The sequence below is a fragment of the Lissotriton helveticus genome, chromosome 3_2 (assembly GCF_964261635.1).
Source record: "Lissotriton helveticus chromosome 3_2, aLisHel1.1, whole genome shotgun sequence".
NCBI lineage: Eukaryota > Metazoa > Chordata > Amphibia > Caudata > Salamandridae > Lissotriton > Lissotriton helveticus.
The window spans coordinates 163,954,009-163,981,573 of NC_136062.1; the positions used below are offsets into that span (position 1 = coordinate 163,954,009).

The 27,565-nt window shown below is 44.9% G+C and overlaps 1 protein-coding gene across 2 annotated transcripts in view; it reads right to left on the reverse strand.

Moving 5' to 3' along the window:
* SHF (Src homology 2 domain containing F) overlaps positions 1-27,565 on the reverse strand; it is a 389,674-nt gene that overhangs the window by 229,305 nt on the left and 132,804 nt on the right. For both annotated transcript variants that reach the window (XM_078684959.1, XM_078684958.1), the window contains exon 2: positions 6,627-6,756. In XM_078684959.1, the coding sequence (XP_078541085.1) occupies positions 6,627-6,756 (130 nt within the window). The remainder of the gene's footprint in view (positions 1-6,626; positions 6,757-27,565) is intronic.

Sequence of the window (27,565 nt, forward strand, 5' to 3'; positions counted from 1 at the left end):
AGCAGAAGACCAATATTGATTTCATGGCCGCCCGCAGGGGTCATTGGGCTGTAAATGAAGCATTTGAGGCCCTGCAGGCTGCAGTCGGACAGCCCCTCTCGGACTCGCTTTATTGCAAACAGCTGTCACGGGCCCAGATGTCTGCGTCGAGTGGACAGTTCTGGCCACTTAATTCTGTATTGCTGTGTTACAGCCCGTCGGCCAGGCAGTAATAGCAGCGGCTGCCAAACGGCGAGAGGGCATCCTGGCTTTTACTGCACAACATATTACAGGGCCTAAAACTAAGGAGTGTGACATCAAATGTGTAATTGCACCGGAAAGTCTCTAGAAAGCCTGCTGGACATCATTATGTGTGGCACAGCGTGAGCAGACAATTTCAAAAGGTGTGTGTGGTACGTCAAGATTCGAGAAATGCACGCCTCTAAATATGGAAACACTAAATCAGACGGAGGGACCCATCCATTTCCGCCCTAGAATTGGCGATGCTAGTGGTGTGAGGGTTTTTCCCTCATCTGCCCACCACTTAAAAGATTATTACAGCATTATTTTATTTTTATTTATTTAATGCAGTTTTAATTTATATAGCACGAACTTTACCCAAAGGTGTCAGAGCGCTTTACAAAAGAACCAGGTAAGTAACAAAAGGTACACAAGATAGGCTAAACTCACAATTAAGTTCCATAATACAGTTACCGAAGTACACAAGATAGGTTGAGCATGCTAACAAGTTACGTATATGCAGTTACATAGCTAACAAGTTGCATATTTATATAGTAAAAAAATTAAAGGTGTCAGCGTTAGGTTAAAGCAAGAGTAAAATACATATTTACAAAGTTGACCTCATATGAATGCCAGGTGGCCGTAATGGACAAGAAGTGGGTAAGGCTAGAAATAACACAGAATAAACACGAAAGAAAAACAACCTAGCAATAATGGACTAAGACTAAAACATGAATTTGGTTGTAACAGTATTTAATGGTCTTGACATCTTGAAGGCAGAGGGGCCGCAGCAGCAGAGAAAACCTTCAATTAAGATGAAAATAGGCAGCAAGCATCCGGTAAAGGACCTGCATGGCCAACAGAGCAGAGGTATGTCAGCCAAGATCCCTCGAGAGGCATCTCCTTATCAGCAAACGACCAACCCAAATCAGCCTTTCACCAATCCCGCCCAAAGAGGCGTGGCTATGCCACAGAACGCCATGTTTGCAATCCCTGTTTTGTGCGATCAATCAACAGACCTTACGTGGAGTATTTGAATTTAAGCAACAGAAGTAATATAGGTGGGCAAGCCAATACATTTACTGGGAGACCCGAGCCAAGGGTCTGTCTCGGATCTTAGAGCCCGTGCACCAGCCCAACCCTGAAAATGTTTGCTATGTGAATCCTATGATGAAGCACGACACCTGGTGATGTTTGAGGACATCCTGTCATACTTTTGTGCGTGTCTAGGGGGTAGGATGGAAAGTATTAACATGTACAAATGTGGTAGATTATAAAATATGAAAATTACTTGTGTGGCTTTTGTGTGTATGACAGGTTCTGTTTGGAGGCCAGTTCATCCTTGAGGCCCTATAGCTTCTGGTTCCCCACCATGGATACCTTCCATAGTTTTTGCGATTTGATGCTGTATGAATCACACAAACATTGCATAAAATATGGTAAATGTGCTTAAAAGTTCCAAAAAGGTTATTTCTTTAACATGTGAAGCTTCGACATTAATATGTCACATTACAGCACTATACTGAGAAGTACTTATTAAAACTTATGGCTTTAAAACAAACCATTGGTGCATTAAGAGGCAAGACAATTGTCGTGTAAACCCTGTACTTGGCCCAGATTATTAAAAAGCAACATTATATTCTATTAAATCAAGCTCTATATGTTTTTGTACAACTGGAATTCAGAACTAACATATTTGAAAGTGCCTTCATACAAGATAATGAAGAAAAATTTTCTGGTGAACTAAAATATTTGCCCAGGCTCAAACAATTTAAGCGGAGAAGGCGTAATTCATTCAAGATTTCTGGTTTCACTTTGTACAAATTAACTAGGAAATGTGGATCTATTGGTCTCTCTTTATGTTAAGACTTTGCTTTCACATTTGTGAATTTTTCTGCAGTTTTTAATAGTGGGAACTAGACCCAAAGGAATTAGAGTGCTGTCTATGAACACCAGTTACATTACACATGGTCAGGTGCATTGCTCAAAAGCACGGGGAGATTAAGGGATTTGCCTGGAATCACAGGATATTGAGGTGACAGAGACTCAAACCTGGTTCTTCAGTTGCAAAGTCTGCAGCTCTTACTGTAATGCCACATACTGGTTTGAGGGAGGGTAGAAAACAGAATTCACAAGAAAGCTTGGCTTGTTTTGGGCTCGAGGTTCCAACAGGACCTCAAGCTAAGCCAGAGCCAGGCTTCAGGCTTGAGCTTTCAGTGGCTCACCCACATCCAAGAAGCAGGTCTACTCAAAACCTACCCAGAATTAAGTTCCAGGTCAGACTGGAGAACTACACATAAAAAGGGCAGTTTTACAGAGGTTGTTGAATGATAGGACAGCACATTTATTTCTTTTTTATATAGCGCGAACAAGACCCTTTCAGATGACAGCACTTTACAGAAGTATACAAAATTATGGGATAGAACAGGAAGACAAGTGAATACAATACATAAGCATAGAAAATAAAAATAAATTAAATACAAATAATATCTTAATAGAAATATTAGCAGAGTAGGCAGTGATATATTTGCACAAAGTAAACAGAGCATATAGACTAGCGCAATTCCAGGTTCAACCATATACCCGCATGATTACAGGCAACAAACAGTTATCAGGGGGAGATGGAGGACAGTGATCAGTGCAAGATTAATTTGTTGGATAGTAAAATGTCTACTTCCTTCCTAAAGATGGATGTGGATGGGTTGCATCTGATCTTGCTAGGGAGAGAGTTCCATATTGTTGGTGCAATTCCAGAAAAGGATCTGATGTATGTTTTCTTTTTCTTGAATTTTAGTTGCTCAAGGAGTAAGTAGCTACTGCTTCTAGTCCTTTTTGGGTCAGATATGAGGGGGTATTGTAATGCAGCGCTTTGCGGGTCATTCAAGCAATTTAGAAATGAATTCTAGCTTTCAAGGGAAGCTATTTCAATGATTAAAGATCAGGGTGATGTGATCACCTCTTTTAGATCCAGGGATGAGCCTAGCTGCTGCATTCAGTGTAGCCTTTAACCCCTTCCACGCTCATGACGAGCTGGGCTCGTCATGGTGTAGCCTCCTCGCACGCTCATGACGAGCCCAGCTCGTCATGAACAATGGAAAATGTGGGATCCCAGCACCGGGGGGGAAAACGCATAGCAGCCAAGTGGTTAATGGTGCAAGTGAGGTCTGTGAGAGGCCCACCAGAGTAGTACTGGTCTAATTTTTAGTCTACTTTCGATAGCACAAGGGCTTGAACTGCCGTTGTGAAGTCAGTCGGAGAGAGGAAAGGTTTTACTTTACTAAGAAGGTGCAACCTCTAGTGATGGCGCTGATGTGTTACTGCAACGAGAGGTCTTTGTCCCTGGTTATTTCTAGGGATTTGGCAGAGTCAATGCTGTGTGGGGTGAAATTCAGGACAGTGAGAGGGGAACCATACTTTGACGGTGGTGATGGTGGTTTGGGGACATTAAGCTTAAGGTGGTTATGGGTTAGCCAGTGTTGTGTTTTAGTCAGGGTGTTGTTGAGGTTATCTAAGTCTTTGGGGGAGGTGATTTTCATGTGCAGTTGGGTATCGCCAGCATACATGTGGTATGAGATGTGGGATGGGAGAGTGAAGATTTCAGTGAAGGGTTCCATTTAGAAGTTAAACAATGTCGGGAAGAGAATAGAGTCCTGAAGCATGTCTAGTGGCAGTCGAGGCTGGTCAGAAAGAGTGTGATTCGTTATGCATGCATAATATGTTGCAGCTTTTACATAGCCTGCGCATATACAGTCAACAAGTTGCCGCAGAAATAGGGTCATATAAGCAAATTAACAGATCAGTCAGAAGGATGTTGTGGTTTGTGACAGTGTACTTTAAGTGCAGTTTCGAGAGCAGGGGGTGAAGAGACCGCTCACAGGTCAGCTGGAAGCGCATTCCAATGCCCCAAGGTAAGTGAATTATTGGAACCTTGGTCTGGCACAGGGAGGTTTGTGAGGGAACTATAGCTCTGGACTGGCTTCATGTGGTTATGGCTTCAAGTAATGGTTGTGGGCGTAGGAAATGTATTTGGTGGAGGTGCACTTGGCAGCTTTAAAGACTATGGTCAATAATTTGAACCTAGCTCTGTGTTCTGATGACCGCCCCTCTACCTTGGGCAATAGGGCTTATTCTAGAAATGCCACCAAAATCCTGTAAATGGGTCTTGTGGTAAGCTTTGGAAATGTGTCCATTACCACCATCAATGCTGCAGCAATTTCCCCTGAGCGCTGGGACTCATTTATTCCCATTGTTCATGACGAGCACATGAGCAGTGTACTGCATGATGAGCTGAGCTAGTCATGAGCATGGAGGGGGTTAAGGAGAAATTCTTACCCTTCGGTGTCATTTTACCCCTTTGTGGGTCTTTAGGTTTAAGTAGTATGTCCCATATTTAATTTTACAGAGTTGAAGGTGTGAAAATATACTTGGAGGGCAGATTGTCTTTGCAGGACCCACACTTTCTTTTACCCCATCTTATCAATTTTATCCTGAGCCTTGAAATGAACACTTGCTAGCCTCCAAAGACCATCATTCCACCTACAAATCCACCCTCCCACCGAGTTTACTCTGCCTCTACAACATGAGAAGGTCTGTGTTCTTAACCAAGCGAGTAGTCTATCGTGAACCATTCACAACAAATACATTTACAATTTGACTATAGGATCAAGCACAAACGTTTATGTCATGTTATACCGAATGCTGATAAAGAACGGAATCCTCATCTTTTGCCAGTCATATTGGAACCTGAAGTGATTTCAAAGACCATATCCTATTGCATTTAAGCCTGAGATGACAGGAAAGACAATCTAATTCCTCCATTATAGATGTCTTCAACCTCTTCCAGAGAAACTTTGATAACATATAGGTAAATTTGAGTATGGCAAATACGTGGCTGCACAACACAAAGCAGAATATATGGATATCATCATCCTTGGCCGCGAGGCTGCATGAAGTGGTTATAAAAGCACCAAGCCTTTAAAAACACCTCTGATGTGCTGTTTGTTAACTGCAAATCAATCTGAAGAATCACTGCCCAAAAAAAAGACCAAAAGTAACAAAGAAACAACACTAGAATGGAACTGAAAATGTATGACATTTAGTTCAAAAGTAAATGATGTTCTGCTACGAGTGATGTAAACCTTTTGTTCATCGTGCACTGGACTGAAAACGGAATTTGGACTCAATGTCAATGCAAGCCTGCAAACCTTTACTATCTGCAATGGAGCCAATGAGTAAAAATGACACAATGGAAGAATACTGCACAGGTGATTAACATTTTCCGTGAGTCATTCAAACATTGCATCCACTGCTTTTTTAGCTGTATATGTAGACCTTAAGCCACCCATGAAATTCTATCACAAAAAGATCTCTTCTGCTCAATGGCATGTATGGAACCAACTGTGCAGTTTGTTAAATGCTGGTAATTTTTTGCAGCATCTCGTCTAAATACTTGTCTCCTCTCAGATTCATAATCCAAGCTTTGACAAATGGATCATTGTATTCTTGGCCTCTTGGACATATACATGAAAGTCTGATATTACATACATTGCCGCTCTTATTGGCACAACAATGCCATCCATCTTGTTGCCTGACAAAAAAACTTGTCATCCAAAACCCAATTAAATTTGCCATACTTAACCTCAAATTAGCTCCTTCGAGTGACATTCGAACATTTCGATTGATCGATTGTGGTATGCAACTATTTCAGCCTATTCATTTTTGGATCATCCATTTTAAAGACACAAGATATTTCACACAGGGGGTGAGTCGGATTAGTACTTCTACATTGTCCATGAAATTTGTGGACAAAATACAGAAAAATTACAATGGAATCGAAAAGAGCTTCAAGTGAATAAATCAGAATACAAGAAGGCGATATGAACAGATTGCTTCTCCAGCGTTAAGTGAGGAAGAGGTAAGCTTCCTCATCACCACCGTGGTCAGGATTAGATGAAGGGGTTAAGAGGGCAGGGAATACCAGAGAGAAGAAATAAAAAATAAATAAAAGAGTATGATGATATTTTGTGATGGCTGTTGAGAAGAGGGATGGAAGCAAGGCTAGTGGGAATGGAAGAACAGAAGCATCCTGGTGGGTACAGGGGAGAAGAAGAAAATTACACCCCTCTAATGCACAGAATCTGTTAAAGGGGACACAATGCATGGGTGATCAACAGCACCAAAACAGAGCTGTTGGGAACATATGTTGGGATTTAAAGGCCCAGAAAGTTGACGTATAAATGAATTCCAAAAACATAAAAAGATTATTAAAAGACCAAACTAAGCCAATGAATGAAATTCAAAATAATGAAAACTTGGGGAAACCAAACAATTTATACAGACAAATTTATGAACAAATATTTTGAACACTAAACCACCACATCTAACTGGTAGATAAGCAGATCCCATACCTGCCATCATCTTTTGTGCCTCATAGGGTTCCATGTAACCATCGTTCTCCGTCACCTTCTCCGGGGCCACCTGGACACTAGAAGTCTGTTTAGCATCAAATGGATCTGCATAATCCTCTAGGATGACAACCTGGGAAGACAGAAGAAAGGAAACATAAGCAACCGCAAACCTCTACGTGGATTCTTCTCAGCAGATCACATGATTTGTTAAGGCATATAGTGTTATGATCCCTTCGATTATTAATTCCTGATTCTTACTACCGTTCTTATATTGGTCAAACTGTTTAATTCCCTGCATCTCTTTAATGACAAAAATAAGCATTTTAAGTTTAGGCATCTCTTCCCCGCTTCTGATTCCCAGCACACACTTACTACGCCTACTGTCCAAGTGACGTGTCATTTGTTTTTGTTGCACGCCACAGAAGCCATACGTGGGCCTGTTACATATATGAATTAGTGTAGTGAAGAACAAGCATGGCTTGCAAATGATCTGTAGTAGGATATGCCAAACAGACAGGTTGCTGGGGAAAAGTAGTGAATGTATCAGCTATAAAAATACACTTGAGTTGCTGCTGTGGGTGGCCACACTCGCAAAAGGTGAACAAAATAAATAAATAAAAATGACTAAAGTACTGTTCCCCTAGAGCCGAACTGCAAAGCCTACAGTAGTCACCATATATGAGGGACACAATGGGGGCAGCTTCTAGTCATGCCATGAATTAGGAAAAACAGTGGGAGAGAGGAACCTTTTCCATACTGGCTCCCATACTGTGGAATTCTCTCACAGAATATATTAGGTCAACAACTGAACATTTGGCATTTCATCACGCCTAAAAATCATATCTATTCTGATGAACGTGCAAATGTTTGTAAAACTGCCCACTAGCGCCACAATACCCCAGGCAGAAACACGCTACACAGAAAAATGAATCGGATCAGGGTACATATGAGATCGGAATAGGCTCTGTTCACCGCCACTGTAATTATGCGGCAGGGTAAAACCAAATTATGTGGCATGATTGACTAAATTAAGTGGAAAGAAATAGCAATGAAGCGCATTTTATGATAAGATAGTTTTGTTAGTTTGCCATTTTTGCATATGGTAACACTGTCTGGACAAAGTCCTCAACACATTACTACACGTTTAACAACAAAATACAGCAATAAACAGAAAGATGACCAGACAACCTTAAGGAAGGCCCTTTCACTGTGCGGAAAGCCACATAGCCGCGTGTATAGTACCTTTGGATCAGAATGAACTAAAATCAACATTTGTTTTATTAAAATCTAAAGATTATGCAGCAGATTAAATGAATAGGAGGGGGGCATTGTGATAAATCCATTATTATGCAGAAAAGGTACCATGCACAGAATCGCATAATTACAGTGGGCCCTGGCTATGTGCACCGATTAACCTTCAACTGTACACCGTTTTCTAAGTTAACCGCTCTTTGACAGCTTGTCACCCCCGCGAGAAGATGACAGACGTTCACACAAAATAACCAATAAGTCTACCACAACCTAGGATAAAAAAAAACGTGTAAATGCGCCAGCTCAGGAGTGTAAATCGCCCTTCATCTGGTAGAGTGCAACGAACACGGCATTAAATGTGCGATTAAACCTCACCCTGACAGCGGAGTCACAGGTAGCTGGCGATAAGGCTGCCTCGCCAGAGGGAGACACGGCGGAAGCACGGAATGTGTGCGGATCCCGCCTAATCTGAGAGTATCTGAATGCAATTCAATTATTTCAACTATCGAGACTGATAAAGCAGGCCTTTAACTGCACAATAAAGAGCTGGCAGTGGTACAATACATAATTAGAAACAAGCCAAGCAACGCCAAGGCCGCGCAGCCCGCCCTTATCTGAGAATGAATGAGCGCGGCCGATGCGCGTCCCCGCGTCAGCGCACCTTTGTCTGGTGCTGCGATGTGCTGTTTGCGTTGCTGCTCCTTCCTCCGCCTCGCGCGCAGCCTCCTTTGTTAACAAAAACAGGCTCCATCTGTTCCTCTGAAAGAAGCACATGTACTGACTCTCTGGGAGATCAAAAAAGCATAGCCGCTAGGCTGCCACTCACTGTCAGACATGCCCCTCCCATCTTCACTCTCCCCACGGGGTTTAAAGTGTCCATCTTGTAGCGTCAGTCTTCCTCCCCGCAAGATGTGTTTCTGTTTTTTGTTTAGTGTAGCGCGAACTTGGCTAAGGGCATACATTACGCAAAGTTAGATTCATTTCTTGTGTGTTAGGCCGGGGAGATTGATTGGAGCAGGATCACAATATGTTAATGAGCGGCGCCGTGACTCTAGCATGGTTCACTAGTTCCAAATATAGCAGTCCTAGCCGTAAGACCACAGCTCCTCTCCATTACCAAATGGATACTGCAATGTGTTTTTTTCACATATGAAATAAATATAGCAATAAGCCAGTGATGTAGCATTTGGAAAACTGCACATCCCTGCGAGTTGAGCTGTACCCGGGAGCTGCGAAGGGAACCAGATTATGTTCAGGTGGTATTCGAGCGAATGGCCGTGGCCCTGGGCAGGGGTGCGCAGCACAGCAATGGTAATTTATGGGGGCAGCTTTCCAAAATACTCCCCTGAGCAGCCACAAGGTGGCAGAAATTCCTAATAACCGGTCACGTGGGATAATTGTTTAGGCGTGGTCTAAAACCGCGTGTAGGTAAGAGACCTGGGCATAAACAACGAGGGAGGTTGTGGTCGGCGCCACACACACTTACCATGACATTAACTTCCTACCAAACATACTGCCTATGCCTCTTAAACACGTACACACCTATAATCTGTGCGGAGTGGCACACCGACGGGGGGAGACACAAAGGGAAAGCAACAGAAGGCAATTAACTGAAAATGTCAAGTGGCCTTAAATGCGCAATCTGAATGTTGTTGATGTGGGGCCGAGGAAGGTGGAGGACAAAGCAGTTACTTCCAATGCGCACTCGCGAGGAGGCAATCCAATAACAACCCAACTGCCAATCACGTCGCTTTTACGAAGCCATTAAAGCCTAAATGAACAATTGGAGCAATCTGCAGTAAAATTAACCAAGTAACTGCTGGCTGCCGACTCAACACGTTACCCTATCCCTGGAGATGCAGAGGCGCCCCTGAAACCCAATCCTCGCATCCTGATGCTCTACTGATAATATTCCTTGTGTGCTGCCATCAAGCATTAAAATAAAAAGGATCAATGTAGTTCCTTACAGATCACTACGATCGTAGAGTGATATGTGTGCTGTAACCACTGAAATGCAATACGCTGCCAGACGTTTGCTCCACTTAAAACAGCCCGTCATGGCCAAGGCTATGTTGGAATATCAATACGAGTTTAAGAATTTCCTGATAGCAAGAAAAAAGTAAAATTAAAGAATTTAAACGTCTATTTTTTTTAGCTTCCACCAAAATGGCTGGCAGAACTGTGACCGGCCCCAGTTTATTTTGGGACAGCCTTGAGACATGGAGGAAAAACGTTTCAATGACCTCCACATGGACTGACAATCTTTTTAGTTATTTATATTTTTAAACGACAATATGATGCTTCTCAAAGCACAAGTACTGCCATTGCTTGAGAATACATTTCAAGAAATATAAAGTAGGGCTGCCAAAAGAAAAATACCAACCATTTGTTGTTTTAAGAGCCTGCAAAGTTCTCCTCTTCACAATAAATTGGGTTACAAAAAAATAATATGCATTCATTTGTAATGTGACTTTCCTGTCTTTGTTCCCTTTAATTATCAGTCATGGATCATTCAGGCAACCATAGAACACAATTTAAAGTGCTTCCTATTTATATTTGCTGATCCAAGTATGCACAGATAAGTGCTGAAAATAGGCTCTATGTGACTGATTATTTTTGTATTGTCTGGGACATCAATATAATGAGCTGGCAACCCTAATGACAAGACTGAAAGTTTGTTTCAGGATGAGCACAAGAATGATTTCCTCCACCCTCGATCCCTGAACAGGGCCGGACTAGGAACGCAAACCGGCCTTGGAAATAGAGTCAGCCCAGCCATGAAGGAAAGGGAGGTGGCTGAAGTTGAGAGTGCACAAGGAAAACACTGCAGCTGCTTTTGGTAGGGGGTGGAGGGGGTGATGTTGCAGCACTGCTGCAAAACCAGCCCCACCAGTCCAAAAACACCCCGACTGTAGGAAGGTGGATATCTGACTATGGTTACCCCCAAACTTTTTGCCTGGTGTTTAGCTGGTTTTTGACTTTAGTTGGCCTGGGATCCTGCTATCCAGGGCCCCAGGCTAATTGCTCTGTCCTTAAAATGGACTCCATGTACCTTAGGTACATACACAATTGGAATTGGCACACCTTATTGGCCCCTGTAACAGTGTACCCAGGTACCCAGGGCATAGGTGCTTCCAAGGCCTACCAGGGGCTGCAGCATGTATTGTGCCACCCCTGGCCTGGCCTCCATATTTGACACAACTGGCTGATCACTCAGCTGGGGTAAGTCGGTGTAACCACCGCTTACTTAGGTGTAGTATGCCTATACCTAACCTAAAATGGACACATATGTTCCTATCAGTCACTCCTATAGAAGGCCTCATCAATCCTGGAGGCAGAGTGCTTGGAAATATGTGAGATGGTGCTCTGGCATGAGCTGAGCCTGTCTGCAGCTTTCGGAACCATGTCCTTTAGCTGTTTCATGATATTGCCATACCATATACTCTTAAGTGCATTATGAACCTCGCGGTTAAATGCTATCTTAGTTTTGGCTTTATCAAAACATGTCGAGTAAGGTGTCATACGAATTGGAATACTACCCCCTCGCCAGTTCTGGCGACGGGGGTAGCATTCCACCCTTCTAGAGGGACACAACATGTACCTAGCCTGAACCCCGGTTAAAGTTAAACAGAGCCTTAGCATCACAAAATGGATGCTGCCACCACAGACACAAGTCTGACCTCCTGCTGCTGGGAGTCCTTCCAGCAAGGGCAGCTTGGACAAAGGGTTTCCTGCCTGGGGAGGTGCTAGCACCACTCCAGACAGGATTTTGTGTATTGGGTAGGACAGGGCTGAAAAGAAACAGACATGCCTGGGGCACACAAGGTGTCCCTGTGCATAGGCCAGTTCAAACCGGTGCTGTGGCTTTCCAGCCCCAGTCCTGGCGCGAAACTGGACAAAGGAAAGGGGGTGTAACCACCCCCCTTCCTGGTCCCACCCAGAGGAGGGACCTAGTAGGTGATCCGGCCCCCCAGATTCGAATAAGAGTGGGAGCCGTGTCCTGAGACTTCAGATCATCCTGAATCAACTTGAAATAAAGAAGAAGACTGGACTTCGACATTCTGCTGCACAAAAGACGGAAGAGAATCTCCCTTGTGGCCAAGGAGTGACCACCCTGTGAACACAGGCACCAACCAGCAACTCAACGTCTGCTTTGCCGCCGCCTCCCGCCGGAGCCCGAGCCCGAGCCCAGAGCCTGACAAGACCCAGACTCCCAGACTTCTCACAGCCCGATCCACAGTCCCTGCAAAGAAGGGACCCGTGGAGGCACCGAGAGATATGGGACCGGACATCTTGGAAGACCCCCGAAACGCTGACTGCGCAGCATCAGAGGCACCCTCGACGCTGTGCTTTGGGGTTTGAGAAGCCCCAACCTCGAGCAGCCCTTGCACCGAAGATCAGCCCCCCAGCATCTCCACGATCTGCGTGGGGCCCTTTTGCATCGTGCCACTCGACGCGCCTAACCGTCCACTTGCCACGCGGCTAGTGGCCATCTTGGCGACGAAACCTACAACTTTCACGGCGGGTCTGGTTGCTCCAGACTTGCCCTTGCTCCTGTAAAAAGGAGCCCCTGCTCTGACCTTGCTGGTCCGAGTAACAAGCCTTTTTCGATTCCTGCGTGGCTTGCATTAGCCAAAGCCTGTTTGCTTCTATCAAGTCGCCGACACCGCCAACAGCAAGAAGCCTGCGTGGGACAGCTCGTGACCGACTCCTGGACATCTTCGACCCCTCGTGTCCACGTGGCTGCAGAGAGAAGCTACACCTCGACGCCTGTTTGCACCCGACATCGCCTGGTTCCACTCTGGTTCCACGGTAGTCACTGGCTAGTGACTTTGAACATTGTCCCCTCTGCTTTCAGGTCTTCACCTCTTCAGATCCACCCTTGGATCCACCGGAACTCTTCACATCGAGCCGCCTGCAGCATCTTCAGCTCCAAGCACCATCGACCTGCATGACGAAACCCGACACTACTACGACCCTATGCACCCGCTTCCTGTGGGTGAGGTAACTCAGCTCCGCCGGTGTTCCCACACTGGTACACACCTCTAGTGTCTGTGTCTCAAGTTTCAGCTTTCTAGGTCACTCGGAAGGTTCCTTTCTAACTAACTTTGTACTTTTTACGCACCATTGACATTGCATTGGTAAAGCGTGCACTTTCCGCACTGCTCCAGAGTCCTGCGGGCCTTTCCCGACTTCTTCACTGTTAGTCCCGAACAGCTCCAGCGATTCCCCAGGCCCTAGGCCTCTTCACTTTCCCCTTAGTGGTTCTTATACTACTATTTTAGTACATGGTTTAGGTGGCCCGTAGGGCTCATCCATATTGTGCAACTTTTGTGTATTTAAACTGTGTTTTGTTTTAACGCATTTGCTTCTGTGCTCATAAAGAGTATCAGGGATATTTGTAGTAATAAATCTATATATATTTTCAATATATATCTGTGTGGTGTCCTTTCATTTGGTATTCAAGGGATTGTGTATGGTAAAACAGCTTGCTTCACATGCCTTTACAGAGTTTAGCCTAAGACTGCTTAGTCCATGCTACCCCTAGGATAGCTTGTCTATAAGGTTGACTTTACAACCTGCACCATAAGGGTTGCTTGGCATGATACAAGGTGATCACTAGAACTAGCGAGCAGCATATATCAGGCCAACTTCTCACACCGACCCTTCTGGCTCACCGACAAAAACGCCCGGTGCCCACTATGGCCAGTCCGGCCCGGGACCTGAATAATGCCATAATAGCAATAGTTTAACTTATTTTTGAAACCCTATGCCAGCCCTCAATAAAATGCTGAGTTACTTCAAGTGTCTGGGAATGCACCCTGCATTCAGACAACTCACTCCTCATTCTCAGCCTTCCCTTTTAGACACACCCTGCAGTCACAATGACCACATAGCACTTCTGCCCACTCACCATGAACTCACACCGTTCTCCCGCCACTTACCCTGCGGTCACATGAGCACACCGCTCTCTGTGCACTCACAGGGATCACTCTGCACTCACAATGCACTTGTGCTGTTCACCCTGCAGTCCACTCTGCAATCTCACTCAAACCAGCCCATCACTGGCCATAAATGCATTCAAATTCATATGGTGACCTCACTCACCCAGCAGTCACTCCTCTCACCCTACTCTCACAACTTTGCATCGCTCACTGTGCACTCACATGGGCACTACTGTCCCCCACACAGCGTAGAAGGTTAATGTGCCTGCTACAAAGAACGTGTACCATGCAGATCACAGTACAGTGTGTGAGTAAACTGAGTAGCGCTATATAAAAAAAAATGTTTGTCAGAAAGGGGTAATAGAGAGATGAGGTGTATTGTTGACAAGTGGCAGTGAGGGAATTCATAGAGAAGGAGGAAATTGGGGGAGGGGGGGTGCCAAAAAAAGACTGTTGAATCGTGCACAACAGGGCTAGGGCCATCCCTGGATGGGCTTCTTAGCCCCCAACCCCCGCCCCCACCCCATATTCGGGTCTAGTTGTGGCACTGGAAGCCAGTGACATCTTAAGGATTCATGAAGCAGCACTTTCTCCGCTAAGGCAGAGGAGTGTCACCGCCCCACTGCTTTATGAGCAGTGCAAAAATGGGGAAAAATGATAACACAATGTTCTTATTTTATTTTTCCGTATGGAGGCAGGTTTATGGCGGGGACCGGACTGTCGTCACAGCCCGATAGAGAACATGCACAGGCTCCCAGGTCCCGTATGAGCGCCAAACCATGGCACTCAGACCAATCACAACGCTGCTGTCAAACTGGTGACAGCAGCATCGTGATTGGCTAGGGGAGTCTGTGAGCCGGAGTGCTTCCGGGAGCCAGGAAGGATGGAGGAGAGGTGGCAGCCACTTTCAGCAGGTAAGGCTTAGTCACTTTGCCTCCCTCCCCCAGACCCGCCAGCCATAGTTCCCTAGCAGTCACCACTGAATTTGTGATGTCTGGCAATAAATATATTGTGCCCCCCACCTCCTTTCCGGGAACTGTAAATGTATTGCTCATTTTCAGCTCATCACAGCCCTTATGATGACATATTGAATTATAGACAGGGACACTGGAATTATACCCTTCCGCAGCTGCAGCGTTTTTTGGCATTACTTTGAATTTGCCACATAATCCGTCATCTGCAGAATAATTGCAGATTTTAACAACACATTTTTATTTCTGGCTCAAATGTTACTAAAAATGTGACGTGGGTTCCCCTGTAGTGTAATGCCCTTTTTCAAAGTATACCTGGTCCTCTTGTGGTTGCTTTTTCTGCATTTGGTTACTCATCTGGTACTAATGAAGTGAAATCTTTGCCCATACAGTATTACTGTGTGCAAAAATTACAAATGATGAAGTAAAAGTGCAAAAAAGTACAGCAGTATGCTGCATGATCTGCTTTTTCTTGCCGCATAATTTAGTTACTCACATCACATCATTTAGAGCTCCCCTGCAGCATAATTTAAGTGGCCTTGATTATAGGTATATATGGGGACACCAGAATAACAGGAGCACCCGTAAGATGAGAGATGAGTAGTCCATCAATCAGCCTCCCAATTATCATGTATCACACAGAGAATGATGACAAAACTAGAGCATAGTCATCCCCTTTTAGAGGAATTCTATTTTCATATATAATTCCCTGACCCACTTTTGTGGCAAGCTTCATCATCCTAATACAATGTTTAGGGATCGATGCACTACAGACTCGGGTCAAACTGCCAAAAGCGGTACCCAATCTTTTCGATTTTACTCTTGGACTCTCTTTGACAGGCTTAAAAAAAAAAAAATAAGGATGGTCTCTGGGCAAACATCACCCTACCATCTCTGTCTCGACATGTTTTGGCCTACATTAAACGCCCCGTTCGGATGGGGGCCGCCTTCAGGACTCTTTTCCTATTGCCTCGACCTTACCAATAATGTCCTTCTACTGCTACTTTAATGTGTCAGTGTTATTATAAAGAAATCATTTTTACTCGCAGTATTGAACAATTGGATTATCGCCAAACGTCAAATTAGTTTCTCCTAACCCAAGGTATGCATAGGTCAGCGCCCTATAATCATACATTCATTAAAGGGTCCAATGCTACATCTAAATCCTATGAAAATGGCAATGTGTGCACTATAGTACATTTAAGTATTGTAGGACCTTGTACTGGTTGATACTACATTTATTGTTGGATCAGGATATCCACTATTAAGTTATTTTTCACCGCAATTACAGGTGAGACTATCTTTAGAGGCGATTAACCCGTTGGCTGCTGCCGTCGGCCAACGGTCGTCGTGAGCACTCCCATGGTAGTGCTGCGCACGTCCATTGGCCGACGCTGCCCCACCCGTTTTTCGAACGTTCAGCACTGGAGCTGAACGTTCGACGCAGCCAACGGATTAAAACACGCTTGCCATTCACCTGGACTAATTCCCGTCACTGACACCCAATATGTTTTGACACACAGGCTGTTCTTTTGTTTCCCAGTCCTGATGAAGACCCATGATGATGTTTTGATATAAACACAAAACCTGAATGGGTCGAAACGTTGATAACTAAAGGTGCTCTTTACCTGTGTCAGGCTGATTATACAAAGAGGATATCCGTTTGAACAGGCATTTGTTTTCTTGGGACACCATAATGAGTCATTCGTGTTAATCTGTGTAATGTCGTTTGTATTTATTATGTTTCCGTCTTGATATATGTTATTTTTTTTATTTTTTTCGTTATTGTATATGTTACGGAATTGTCCTGTGTGGTCCTGTGATATGTTATTATCTGCCTCACTTCACAGTATACGATTGACAATATACAGTGTAAAATTTCTTTGTTGGTGTCATTTTATTTTTCAATCACTAATGTGTTTTTCTTCACAATTTACTTGTCAATCCCTAGTGACACATGGGACTAAATGTTTTGTAAAAGAAATAGACGAGGCAGGCTTTGTGTATAAACAATTTGGACTCCGCTAGAAAGAAATGACTTGATCCAAGTGCTTTGCATTAATCTATGTGTGGATACACCAGAATAACAGCCAGAACCTAAAATGTCGGCTAGTCAAACAGTACCAAGAGAAAGCTTGAACTAGTAGTGTTAAAGACATATCTTTTTCAGTTTGGATCTACATTTGTTTTTATTAGCACCCACATTTTATGTGGAATCCTAAACCACTTGTTACTCCCACTGTAAGAAAACACGCTAATGGCAGCATGTTACATTTGTAGTGGGCTAGTACAGAATATTAAGAGGAGTTGGCAAATCACTTAATCTCCCCGTGCCTAAAATGAAAGTGTGTCCTCATGTAACGTAACTGGAAAATATGTAAAGCGCTCTGATACCTGATTCGGTTCGGGTCTAGTTCGCGCTATATAAAACTCTGCCAAAAAAAATATATATATATATTAAAATAAGATAAGTACACCGTAGCCCTGGAAATTGTAGCTTTATTTGTAATCACAAATGAATACCCCTTAACTACTAATGTTCTTCTCTAACGGTGAAAATTAAAGTGCTGATCTGAGGATTTTCATTATTCCAGTGGAAAAATTGTAACTTTCCCCTAATTTCTTTTCCCTTGCTTTTTCCCCCATTTTCTCTCTTTACATGTGTGCACTTCTCTAGTTAGACAGTGAGTGAACTGTGACCCTGCTGAATAAGAGAAATGCGATGGTATAGAATATAGGAGATGGACTGACACATAACAAAAACAGTACAGCAAGACATGAAGTGGAGGGACAAGGGGTAGAGAAAGCGCTGTAAGAAGGGATGTGAGGTAGGGAAAAAAGTAAAGTAAACAGAGAAAGGAAGGTATGGTTGCCAGAAGCACAGATAAAGAGATAGAAACAGGAAGGTTTTAGAGTACAGTACACAGAGATTGGGAGAGCGAAATGTAGCGAGAGGCAGAGAAGTGCAGTACACCATGGGCTGCTTGGGTTTCGAGACTCAATTAGTATAGTATGCTTTGATCCTTAAGAAAATAACAACATAAACATAATGTAAATAGCTCTTTACTTGGTCCTGGGTTTATTGCCGAGTGTGTTTTCCTGGTGGGATTTGGCGCAAGTTAGTGTGTGTTTATTGTTAGGACAAACATTTTCCTGAGCACCGATAAATCAAATGAGAATTTATTACAGTGGTCGTCCGCAATATACAGTATTTCACTCCTTTTTTTATATTCATTCTTGACACTAAGATGGAAGTAGCCAACACGTGTTTCGTCATAGATGATATTCATTACCGATTTCTTGAGGGCCCTAGTTCAATAATGGCGTCTAGTCCTTTTGAGCAACCTTCAATCTAAAACTAGATACTATGTGTCAGTTATTAACTTACAAGATGAAGATGAGAAATTATTTTACGCGGACCGAGGCACTCTAGGTTAATGATTTTCAGGGTTGAGTTGTTCTGAAATATAACAGGTTTGTGAAGACGACACACATATGAATAGTTACAGCTACATACGCACCTGCCTGTTCACCCAAAATCTTCTTATAACTGCAGATACCCCCGAACCATAGAACCCAGCGCCCTTCCATTTCTGGTGCTTTGAAGAAGTTTTAAGATCTTAATGTTTCTTATTGCTCAAATGGTTGTAATTTCTGATATTTATGTATGTTTCTCTCGTTTTCATTTCTTGATTTTGCTCGTGAGAAAGTGTCACTCATAGTCGTCGAAATGCCACTCATAATTTCACTGAAATTATGAAAATATCACACACCATAATCTGAAACCATAGCAGCTATGGAAATGTTGCACGGCAGCCAGTGACGCTGTGCAATAAACCTTAAACAGCGCATGCGGGTTGGGTGGTGGCACAATGGCCAGAGCCGCCACCGATGGGGAACCCAGGTTTGAGTCTATATGTCAGCTCAACACCCTATGATTCTGGGCAAATCACTATCTCCAGGTGCCTAAAAAGCAAAAAGGAATGTGTCCTTGTGTAAACTGGAGCCGATGTAAAGCGCTTCAGCAACTTTGAGTCAGGCTTGCGCTATATAAATGTGGGAAACAAAGAATGTGTAGTGGGAGGGGAGGGGCGGGGTTTAGGAGGGGAGGGGCGGGGTTTAGGAGGGGGTGGGCGGGTTAAAGGGGGTGGTGGGTGATGTTCTATAAAGACCAGAAAGTAGGTGGAAGGGGGGTGCCGGGGTTAAAGAGAGGGCTGCAGAGGCATGCACACTCTAAGTATGTGGGCCGAAAAACTTAAAAAAAGGAATACCTGAAGGAGCCTGTGGCCAGTGGAAGGACACTGGCCACAGGTAGGACTACTTGGTCCAAGCTCCAAAGCATGGAGGGAAACTGAACCCCAAGAGGAAGTCGAGGGTAAGGAGGCGGCGCTGACCAATAGGGAGCAAAACAAGCAGTGGCAATGCAAATAGGTCGGGGTATGGTAAAGTCTGCTATGATATGGCACGGGATAATCTGGTATTGTATGGTACGATTTGATACAAGCCGTCTTGTCAAGGCATAGTATGTCATTGTAATGCATGGTATGGCCCATCATTGTATGTTACGGTATGACATAGTATTGCCGGTCATATTGTGGTATGATAAGATCTGGTAAGGCTTGACATTATATTGTATGGTATGGTAAGGCCTGACATTATATAGTATGGTCTGGTATAGTATGTATGATATGGCATGTCACTGTATGATATTGAATGGCCTGTCAGAATGGTATTGATTGAACTGGTATGGTATTGACTGTCATTGCTTGGATTGTGATGGTATATATGGTATGGCTTGTCATTGTATGGTATGTTCTATCATTGTATTATATGGTATGCTTTTATCATATATATGGTATTGTTTGTCCTGTCATTGAAATGAAAAGGTATTTATAGAGCACAAACAAATGCCCAAAGGCGTCAGGGCACTAATAACCATTAGCCCTGGAAAAGGAAGCACAGACGAAAACGCGTTTTCAGTGACCTTGAAACCTTCTTTAAAAGATGAAATGATACGTTTTTAACACCTTTCGGAATGGGGTATGGGCCTGGAGGCAAGTGATGAAGCGGGGAGGGGAATTCCAGTGCCAAGCCACTGCCTCCGAGAAAGCTCGGTCTCCCCATCATTGCCTTTCGAAATTTGGGGACTGTGATGGCTTGAAGACCTAACCTGCCTGGAGGGAGTGTACCATTGAAACATTGCTTTAAGACCTCCAGGCCCAATGTTATGAAATGCCTTGTGAACATCCATAGAGCTTTGTTCACAGGTAGCCAATGGAGCTTAGATATCCCTGCTGACCCAATTGATATTTAGGAATATCGAGAATAAGTCTTGCTGCCGCATTTTGTTAATTGTCCAAGTAGAGTGCACTGTTTTAGTCCAATCTGGATGAGATCAATGCAAGACCCACTTGCTTGCATGCTGAGAGAGGGCTATAAGGAAACACATACCTGAGAGTTCTGATAATGCTTGTGCGGTTTGAGACCATCAGATTCACCTTCAGGTCAAACAACTGATTGATGTTGACCAGCATCCCAAGATTTTTGGCAAAATCGGAGGCAATGGGCAATATGTCCAGCTTTTCCGGCCACTAGGAAGTATTTAGTGGTGGTTGCTTCTGAATGGGGGGTTGGGGTGGGGGGGTGGGGTGTTTGGATTAAGAAAAAACAAAAAACACTTTACCTTCGCGGCACACCTCTGCTCCGTCCTCACTCTGCAGGCAGCGCCGGAAGCACCCAGCGTTGTGATTAGTATGAGCGCCTGTTTGGCTGCCCAGGCTGTGCCCAGGAGCCTGGGTATATACTCCACTGGTCTGGGCAAGACAGCCAGGTGGAGACCATTCTAAGTGTGCATGAATGTTGGCTGGCCCAAGAGTGTTGGACAAACATTTATGCACACTTAGAGAGAGCAAACCATTCCTCACTTTGCTCAGCCCCGCCCCAACCAGGCTCCAGTCTCGCATGAAAAAATAAAATGATAATGTCTTGTCATTTTCTTTTTTGCACTGCTCAAATAGCAGTGTAGCGACGTCCCTCCACCTTAGCGGAGGAGACGCCACTGGAAGTAGTCCAAATGAATGGTTAGCTCCCATAGATGAAGACCTCAGGGTTGACCCCACTAAGTCAGAGATTGTTTTTGTCCATACAGATAGATACTGCCTTCATGCAGTTCTGAAGTTGTTGGAAATGGTGATTGACATGATGATTTGCGGGTCATTGTCATAAGAGAGCCTGAAACCCAAAATACCTTATGAGCTTAGCCAGTGGGGGATACATATCAAATGAATAAAGTTGGACGCACGGAGGAGCCCGGAGGTGCCTCACGTGGCAAGATGATAGGTTGAGAAGAGAATTGATCTGAGATTACAGTCTGCAATCTGTCCCTCAGAAAGAAAATTAAAATCTTGAGGGCTGAGTCTGTGAGCCTCAATTCCTTCAACCATCCTGTGAGCAGGGTCGGAGAGATGGTATTGAAGGCTGCAGAGAGACCCAAAGGGATCATTGTCGCATCCTTCCCTTCATCAACCATGGCTCAAATACTGTGAACTGCCGCAACCAATGCAGTTTAGGACCCATGGTCGCTCCTGAACCCAAATTATGAGGCATCCAGCAGTTCATGTTGTTCCTCATCTGCCATCAGATGGGAGTTCAGGTGTTTTCCAGAATTTTGGAAGGTATGAGCAACAGCGAGAAAGGGCGGTAATTTATTTTTAAATCAAAGGGGGTCTAGATTGTTTTTTTGTTTTTGTTTTTTAAGAAGAAGCTTCTCCACATCCTGAAAGGTTGGCTTTATACAGGTTTGCTGTTATTTTTATGTAAAAGTCTAACACTTCACAGGAGGTCGGAAGCTGTTCCATGAAGTATAAGTACTTGGTTTCGTGAATTGCCAGTCCTCCACTTCCCATCATATCTTGTCGAGTTTGACGATTGTGAAGCCTGGTAGCAATTGTACGGTACAGCATGGGCTTTCATTGCCATTGTAAACTGTGCACGTGCTAATCACCACATAGAATGTGTCTTTGCCCTGCAGACTTCTATTTAAAATCATACTATGTACACGTACTGCTAAAAATCTCGCCTGTAAAATACACTATCCAAGACAACTCTGTTGGCACACCTGAGTGTGCACATGCTGTGTACGTTCTGATGATAATAGTCTGTGTGAACACTTTGTCCCAGGCACCCCGGTGTTACCTGTAATGACAGAGCACACCCAATACTCCAATGACACCTCCAAGAGGCAGCGATGGCTCCACGATCAGAGCCACACTGTGCACCACGACCAACTCACAAATCACTGCGCCTGGCACACAACCAAGCTGATCAGTCATGCATTACTGTGGGCAATGTCTAACACACATACACTGCATCTGCAATTTGTGACTAACCCCAATTCCTCCAAACCGTGCCCCCCTTAAGTGCACTGTGACCGTCTCACCTGTCGATGTATCTTTGGGTACAAGGGGGAGAGATGCCACCCGCCGTCTTCCACTGGGTATACGATAACGTTTGATAGTTTTAAAACTGGTGTGTTTATAATAAGGTCATAAGACACTGCAGGTATGACCGGCCGGTTCCGCTTCGGAGAAGGAAAAAGAAAGAAGGAAAAAGAAAGGTGGTGGTGGCGGCAGTAATGTGAAAGACATTTACAGCAGGGTGATCTGGGTCAGGCCACAGCCCTGTTTGCCTTTGTGCACTGATAAATGCGGTCGAAAAGGACTACCTCCAAAATGTAGAATCATTTTAAGTTTGTGTTTTGTTGTCTTCGTTCTGCATAACTAGTTTTGCGCTTGCGATTGTGAGGTGGCTGCGTGCTTTTGCATCTGTGTCTGCTCGTGCACCTGCCTAATTCTGTCCCCAACTATGTTTGTTTGCCTGCGTGCCTACCCGAGTGTGAGTATGTGTATGTGCATGTTTTTTCGTCAGTATATCTTGTGCGTTCATGTAGATAGAAGTAGGTCTGTACATTTCCAATAAAGTTTAAATCAAACCAGGTTTTCAGAGTCCAGGCTCGTTAACCCGTTTGTGCTTGCTGAGGGCCAGGGCCGTACTGACTACCGGGCGTTTGGAATTCAGCCGAGCAGGGGGCTGATTTCACTGCGGTGGGGGCTGATTTCGTACATGGAGACCTGCGTGTACTTGGAAATATTTAAAGCAAAACGAATTTCGTGCAGTACATCCAGCTCCCCATCAACGAAATCAGCCCCCAGCTCAGCAGCACTCCAAAACGCCTTGTAGCCAGTACCGCCCTGCTGAGGGCGGAGCCAAAATGGGTTACTTTAACAAGGGCAACTGCAGACTGCAAACAAACCAAACTTTAGCTGGTTCCTCAATACAGTCTCGGTCCCGATGTTTATAACTATCTGACCTTTTAAGTCCAAAAAATGTACACTAAATTTGAAATAAAGCATAGATAAGCTGGCTCGGAGGAGCTGTGAATTTACGTTAAAAAGAATAAAAGCGCCTTTGACGCGTAAAAACAGTCAAAACAAACATTGGGAGTACCTCTTTACATTATTAAAACAATATTTCTAATGCATATTACTAAAGAAACCACTAAGTTGAATTTCCCTCCATGAAGTATGACGTCGACGTGCTGTGAGTAGGCTCACTTTATAATATTATCAACTCTAGGTTTACAAACATTTCCACACTCAATGCTTGTGAATCCCGAGCAAAGTTGAATGTTACTGAGAGAGGAGACCCATTTGTGCCATAATTTGACACCATTATACTTTCCCTTCCTGTATCACTGGTTAAAGCCACGCAGTACACAACTCACTGGCATTTTTAGTCATTTATTTGTATATCTCTTTTCACGCTCTAAATCTGCACCAGTGTTCTGGCATCATTCTACATCTCAAAAGGCTGCAGTAGCAAGTGGTATAATAGCTTCAATTAGAGCTGCTCATTTTACCAACCTCAGAAGGATGAATGGCAGGGTCTGCTTGCAGGAATTCGAGGCTGTGCTCTGCATGTTTCATACCTAGACTAAGGCTGGTGTAATACCACCCCCCACTCAAGCTATCCTACCAGTTTGTCGATACCACTGAAGGTTCCACACACACGAGATCATAAAAAAATCTTCTCTCAAGTGACAAGAGGGGTAAACGATTTTGGAAACTTTCCTGCACAAGTACCACACATATATGCCTATCTGGCATGGGGTGCACTGCTCAGAGGCGGCAGCTTGCGTCTGTCTGCACCTGGTGACGATCTCCGTGCAGCCTCCACAACGAACACACCCACCAGTTTCCCAGCACCAGTGGCATTGACTGAATAATACTCTGGGCTTGCCACGACTCTGACTGTCGGGCTGTTCGGTAGAAAGGCTGCAGTAGGGAGGGAAGTAGGGCTAAAAGAGTCCAAGGGAGCTGCCATCAGCTAGCTGTTCATTTGCTCCTGGCAAGCCTGGTCCATGAGCCCAGAATAGGGAAAGGAGGAGACACGAGGGAGATAGGCAACACGGACAGGAGGTGGGGTGGGAGCAGGGAATTTACAACACAGACAGCATGGGCTGGGGAGCGAGGGCGGGGTTGAAGGCAATACGGATAACGGGGGTAATCAACTATAGGCCAGAAATGACAGGATGGAAAAATAACCTGGGGAGGGAGCGGCCACATCTGACTTATCCTAAACCTTCTTTCTATGATCCCAGACCCGCCGCGAACTTAATGGCAGCCGCAGAGAGAGACCGGAGCTCAGGGAGAGGCTGATACTGCACTCCTTGTTTTGTTGTATTGATTTTTTGATGCAATGAAACAAATTAACTCCAGCAGCATGGTGAAACCACACTGCCGCCTTTATACACTGCCACAGCCCTTCTCTAGGCGTAGCCAATGATTGCCGGCGCAAATGAAAAACAAGACCGGATAATAAAAAAAAACCACAACAAACGACTCACAGCGAATGAAAAACATCTGCGCTGCTGAGGAAGGCTTGTAAACCAAGAAAAAAGAAGTTCCAAAAATGGTCATGAAAAGAGAGGGAAAGTGGAGGGATAGTGTACTTGGTCCCTGCTCACAGGGAGGGGTAAACACAGAAAGAGGTATGGAAAATGCATGCCATGGACAAATGGGGAGCAGGAATTGGGAGGGTGCCCATGGAGCTAGTAAATGGGAAGCCTATGGGCGGGCTGAAGCCCACAAAGTAGTTACAGCATGTCTCTTTAATACAGCGCATGCGCTGCCTACAGCAGAGACCTAAAAACGAAAGCAGCTTGGGTGCCAACCAATGGTAAGTACTCGATGGGCTCCAAGCCCCTTTCAAGATTTTTTTTAATTACAAGAGATTATGCAATCACAGCACAAGCACTGCGCAGAGGAAACCTGAAAAGTAGCACCAAAAGTGTAAAAAGAAGGACACAAGTAATACATCCATGTTCCAGGGGAGAAACAACTGCACAAAAAGGAAGGACGTCTGCGGAAGCTGATAAAGGAGCAGGCAAATAAGAGCCACAAAAAAACTACAAATAGTAAGAAAGGTGCGGCTTCCAAGGTAGCAAAATGGCTTGCAAGAGCATGCTCTCTTAAGCAAGAATAACAAGCATTTGCAATGCAATAGGTCTCGCATTAGGAAAGTTGGTCTTGTAAATGACATTTTTTATTTATGTGTTCGTTTTGAAAATAGCAAAATTAATAGCTTTGTCATTTACAATGCCAATACTTTTAACTTTTGCAAATGTGACACCTATAGCATTTGTAATGCAACATGTTTTGTATTTACGTGACTTAGATGTATTGATATTACAAAGAACAATGGCTTTTAATTTTTTTAAATGATTAATACTTTAAAAAAGTTATTGTAATTTATAATGGCAATAGCTTAAACTTTTGTAAATAACTTTTGTGAAGATTATGTTCAGTGTATTTTATTGTGACGAAAATCCAAGAACAGAAGTGAAATATTAACATCTTTTTGTGACATTTGTATCAAAGCTGGAAACATTGAGAGAACATATTTGAACCAGTTGTTGTTGAATGGTTGCACAGATTGATGCTCTGGTGGCGCTGAGTGATGTTGTGGTGGCGACGAGTGATGCAGTGGCGTTCAGTGATGCTGTGGTAGCGCATAGTGATGTTGTGGTGCCCCTGAGTGATGCTGTGGTGGTGCGATAGACAGAGTGAGGGCGATAGATAGACAGAGGGAGGGCGATAGATAGACAGAGGGAGGGCGATAGATAGACAGAGGGAGGGCGATAGATAGACAGAGGGAGGGCGATAGATAGACAGAGGGAGGGCGATAGATAGACAGAGGGAGGGCGATAGATAGACAGAGGGAGGGTGATAGATAGACAGAGGGAGGGCGATAGACAGACAGAGGGAGGGCGATAGACAGAGGGAGGGCGATAAATAGACAGAGGGAGGGCGATAAATAGAGTGAGGGCGATAGATAAATAGAGTGAGGGCGATAGATAGAGTGAGGGCGATCGATAGAGTGAGAGCGATAGATAGAGTGAGAGCTAGAGGGCAATAGATAGCTAGAGGGTGATAGATAGTTAGAGGGCAATAGATAAAGGGCGATAGAGTGAGGGCAATAGATAGATAGCTACCTAGATAGAGTGAGGGCGATAGAGTGAGGGCAATAGATAGATAGAGTGAGGGCGATAGATAGAGTGAGGGCGACAGATAGCTAGAGTGAGGGCGATAGATAGATAGAGTGAGGGCGATAGATAGATAGAGTGAGGGCGATAGATAGATAGAGTGAGGGCGATAGATAGATAGAGTGAGGGCGATAGATAGAGTGAGGGCAATAGATAGATAGAGTGAGGGCGATAGATAGATAGATTGGAGGGTGGAGGTGGAGTTGGAGGGTGGAGTCGGAGTTGGTGGGTGGAGGGTGGAGTTGGAGGGTGTAGGGTGGAGTCGGAGGGTGGAGTCGGAGGGTGGAGTCGGAGGGTGGCGGGTGGAGTTGGAGGGTGGAGTCAGAGTTGGAGGGTGGATTTGGAGGGTGGAGTTGAAGGGTGGAGTCAGAGTTGGCGGGTGAAGTTGGAGGGTGGATTTGGAGGGTGGATTTGGAGGGTGGAGTTGGAGGGTGGAGTTGGAGGGTGGAGTTGGAGGGTGGAGTTGGAGGGTGGAGTCAGAGTTGGTGGGTGGAGTTGGTGGGTGGAGTTGGTGGGTGGAGTTGGTGGGTGGAGTCAGAGTTGGTGGGTGGAGTTGGTGGGTGGAGTTGGTGGGTGGAGTTGGTGGGTGGAGTTGGAGGGTGGAGTTGGAGGGTGGAGTTGGAGGGTGGAGTTGGAGGGTGGAGTTGGAGGGTGGAGTTGGAGGGTGGAGTTGGAGGGTGGAGTTGGAGGGTGGAGTTGGAGGGTGGAGTTGGAGGGTGGAGTCAGAGTTGGAGGGTGGAGTCAGAGTTGGAGGGTGGAGTCAGAGTTGGAGGGTGGAGTCAGAGTTGGAGGGTGGAGTCAGAGTTGGAGGGTGGAGTTGGAGGGTGGAGTTGGAGGGTGGAGTTGGAGGGTGGAGTTGGAGGGTGGAGTTGGAGGGTGGAGTTGGAGGGTGGAGTCAGAGTTGGAGGGTGGAGTCAGAGTTGGAGGGTGGAGTTGGAGGGTGGAGTTGGAGGGTGGAGTTGGAGGGTGGAGTTGGAGGGTGGAGTTGGAGGGTGGAGTTGGAGGGTGGAGTTGGAGGGTGGAGTCAGAGTTGGAGGGTGGAGTCAGAGTTGGAGGGTGGAGTCAGAGTTGGAGGGTGGAGTCAGAGTTGGAGGGTGGAGTCAGAGTTGGAGGGTGGAGTTGGAGGGTGGAGTTGGAGGGTGGAGTTGGAGGGTGGAGTTGGAGGGTGGA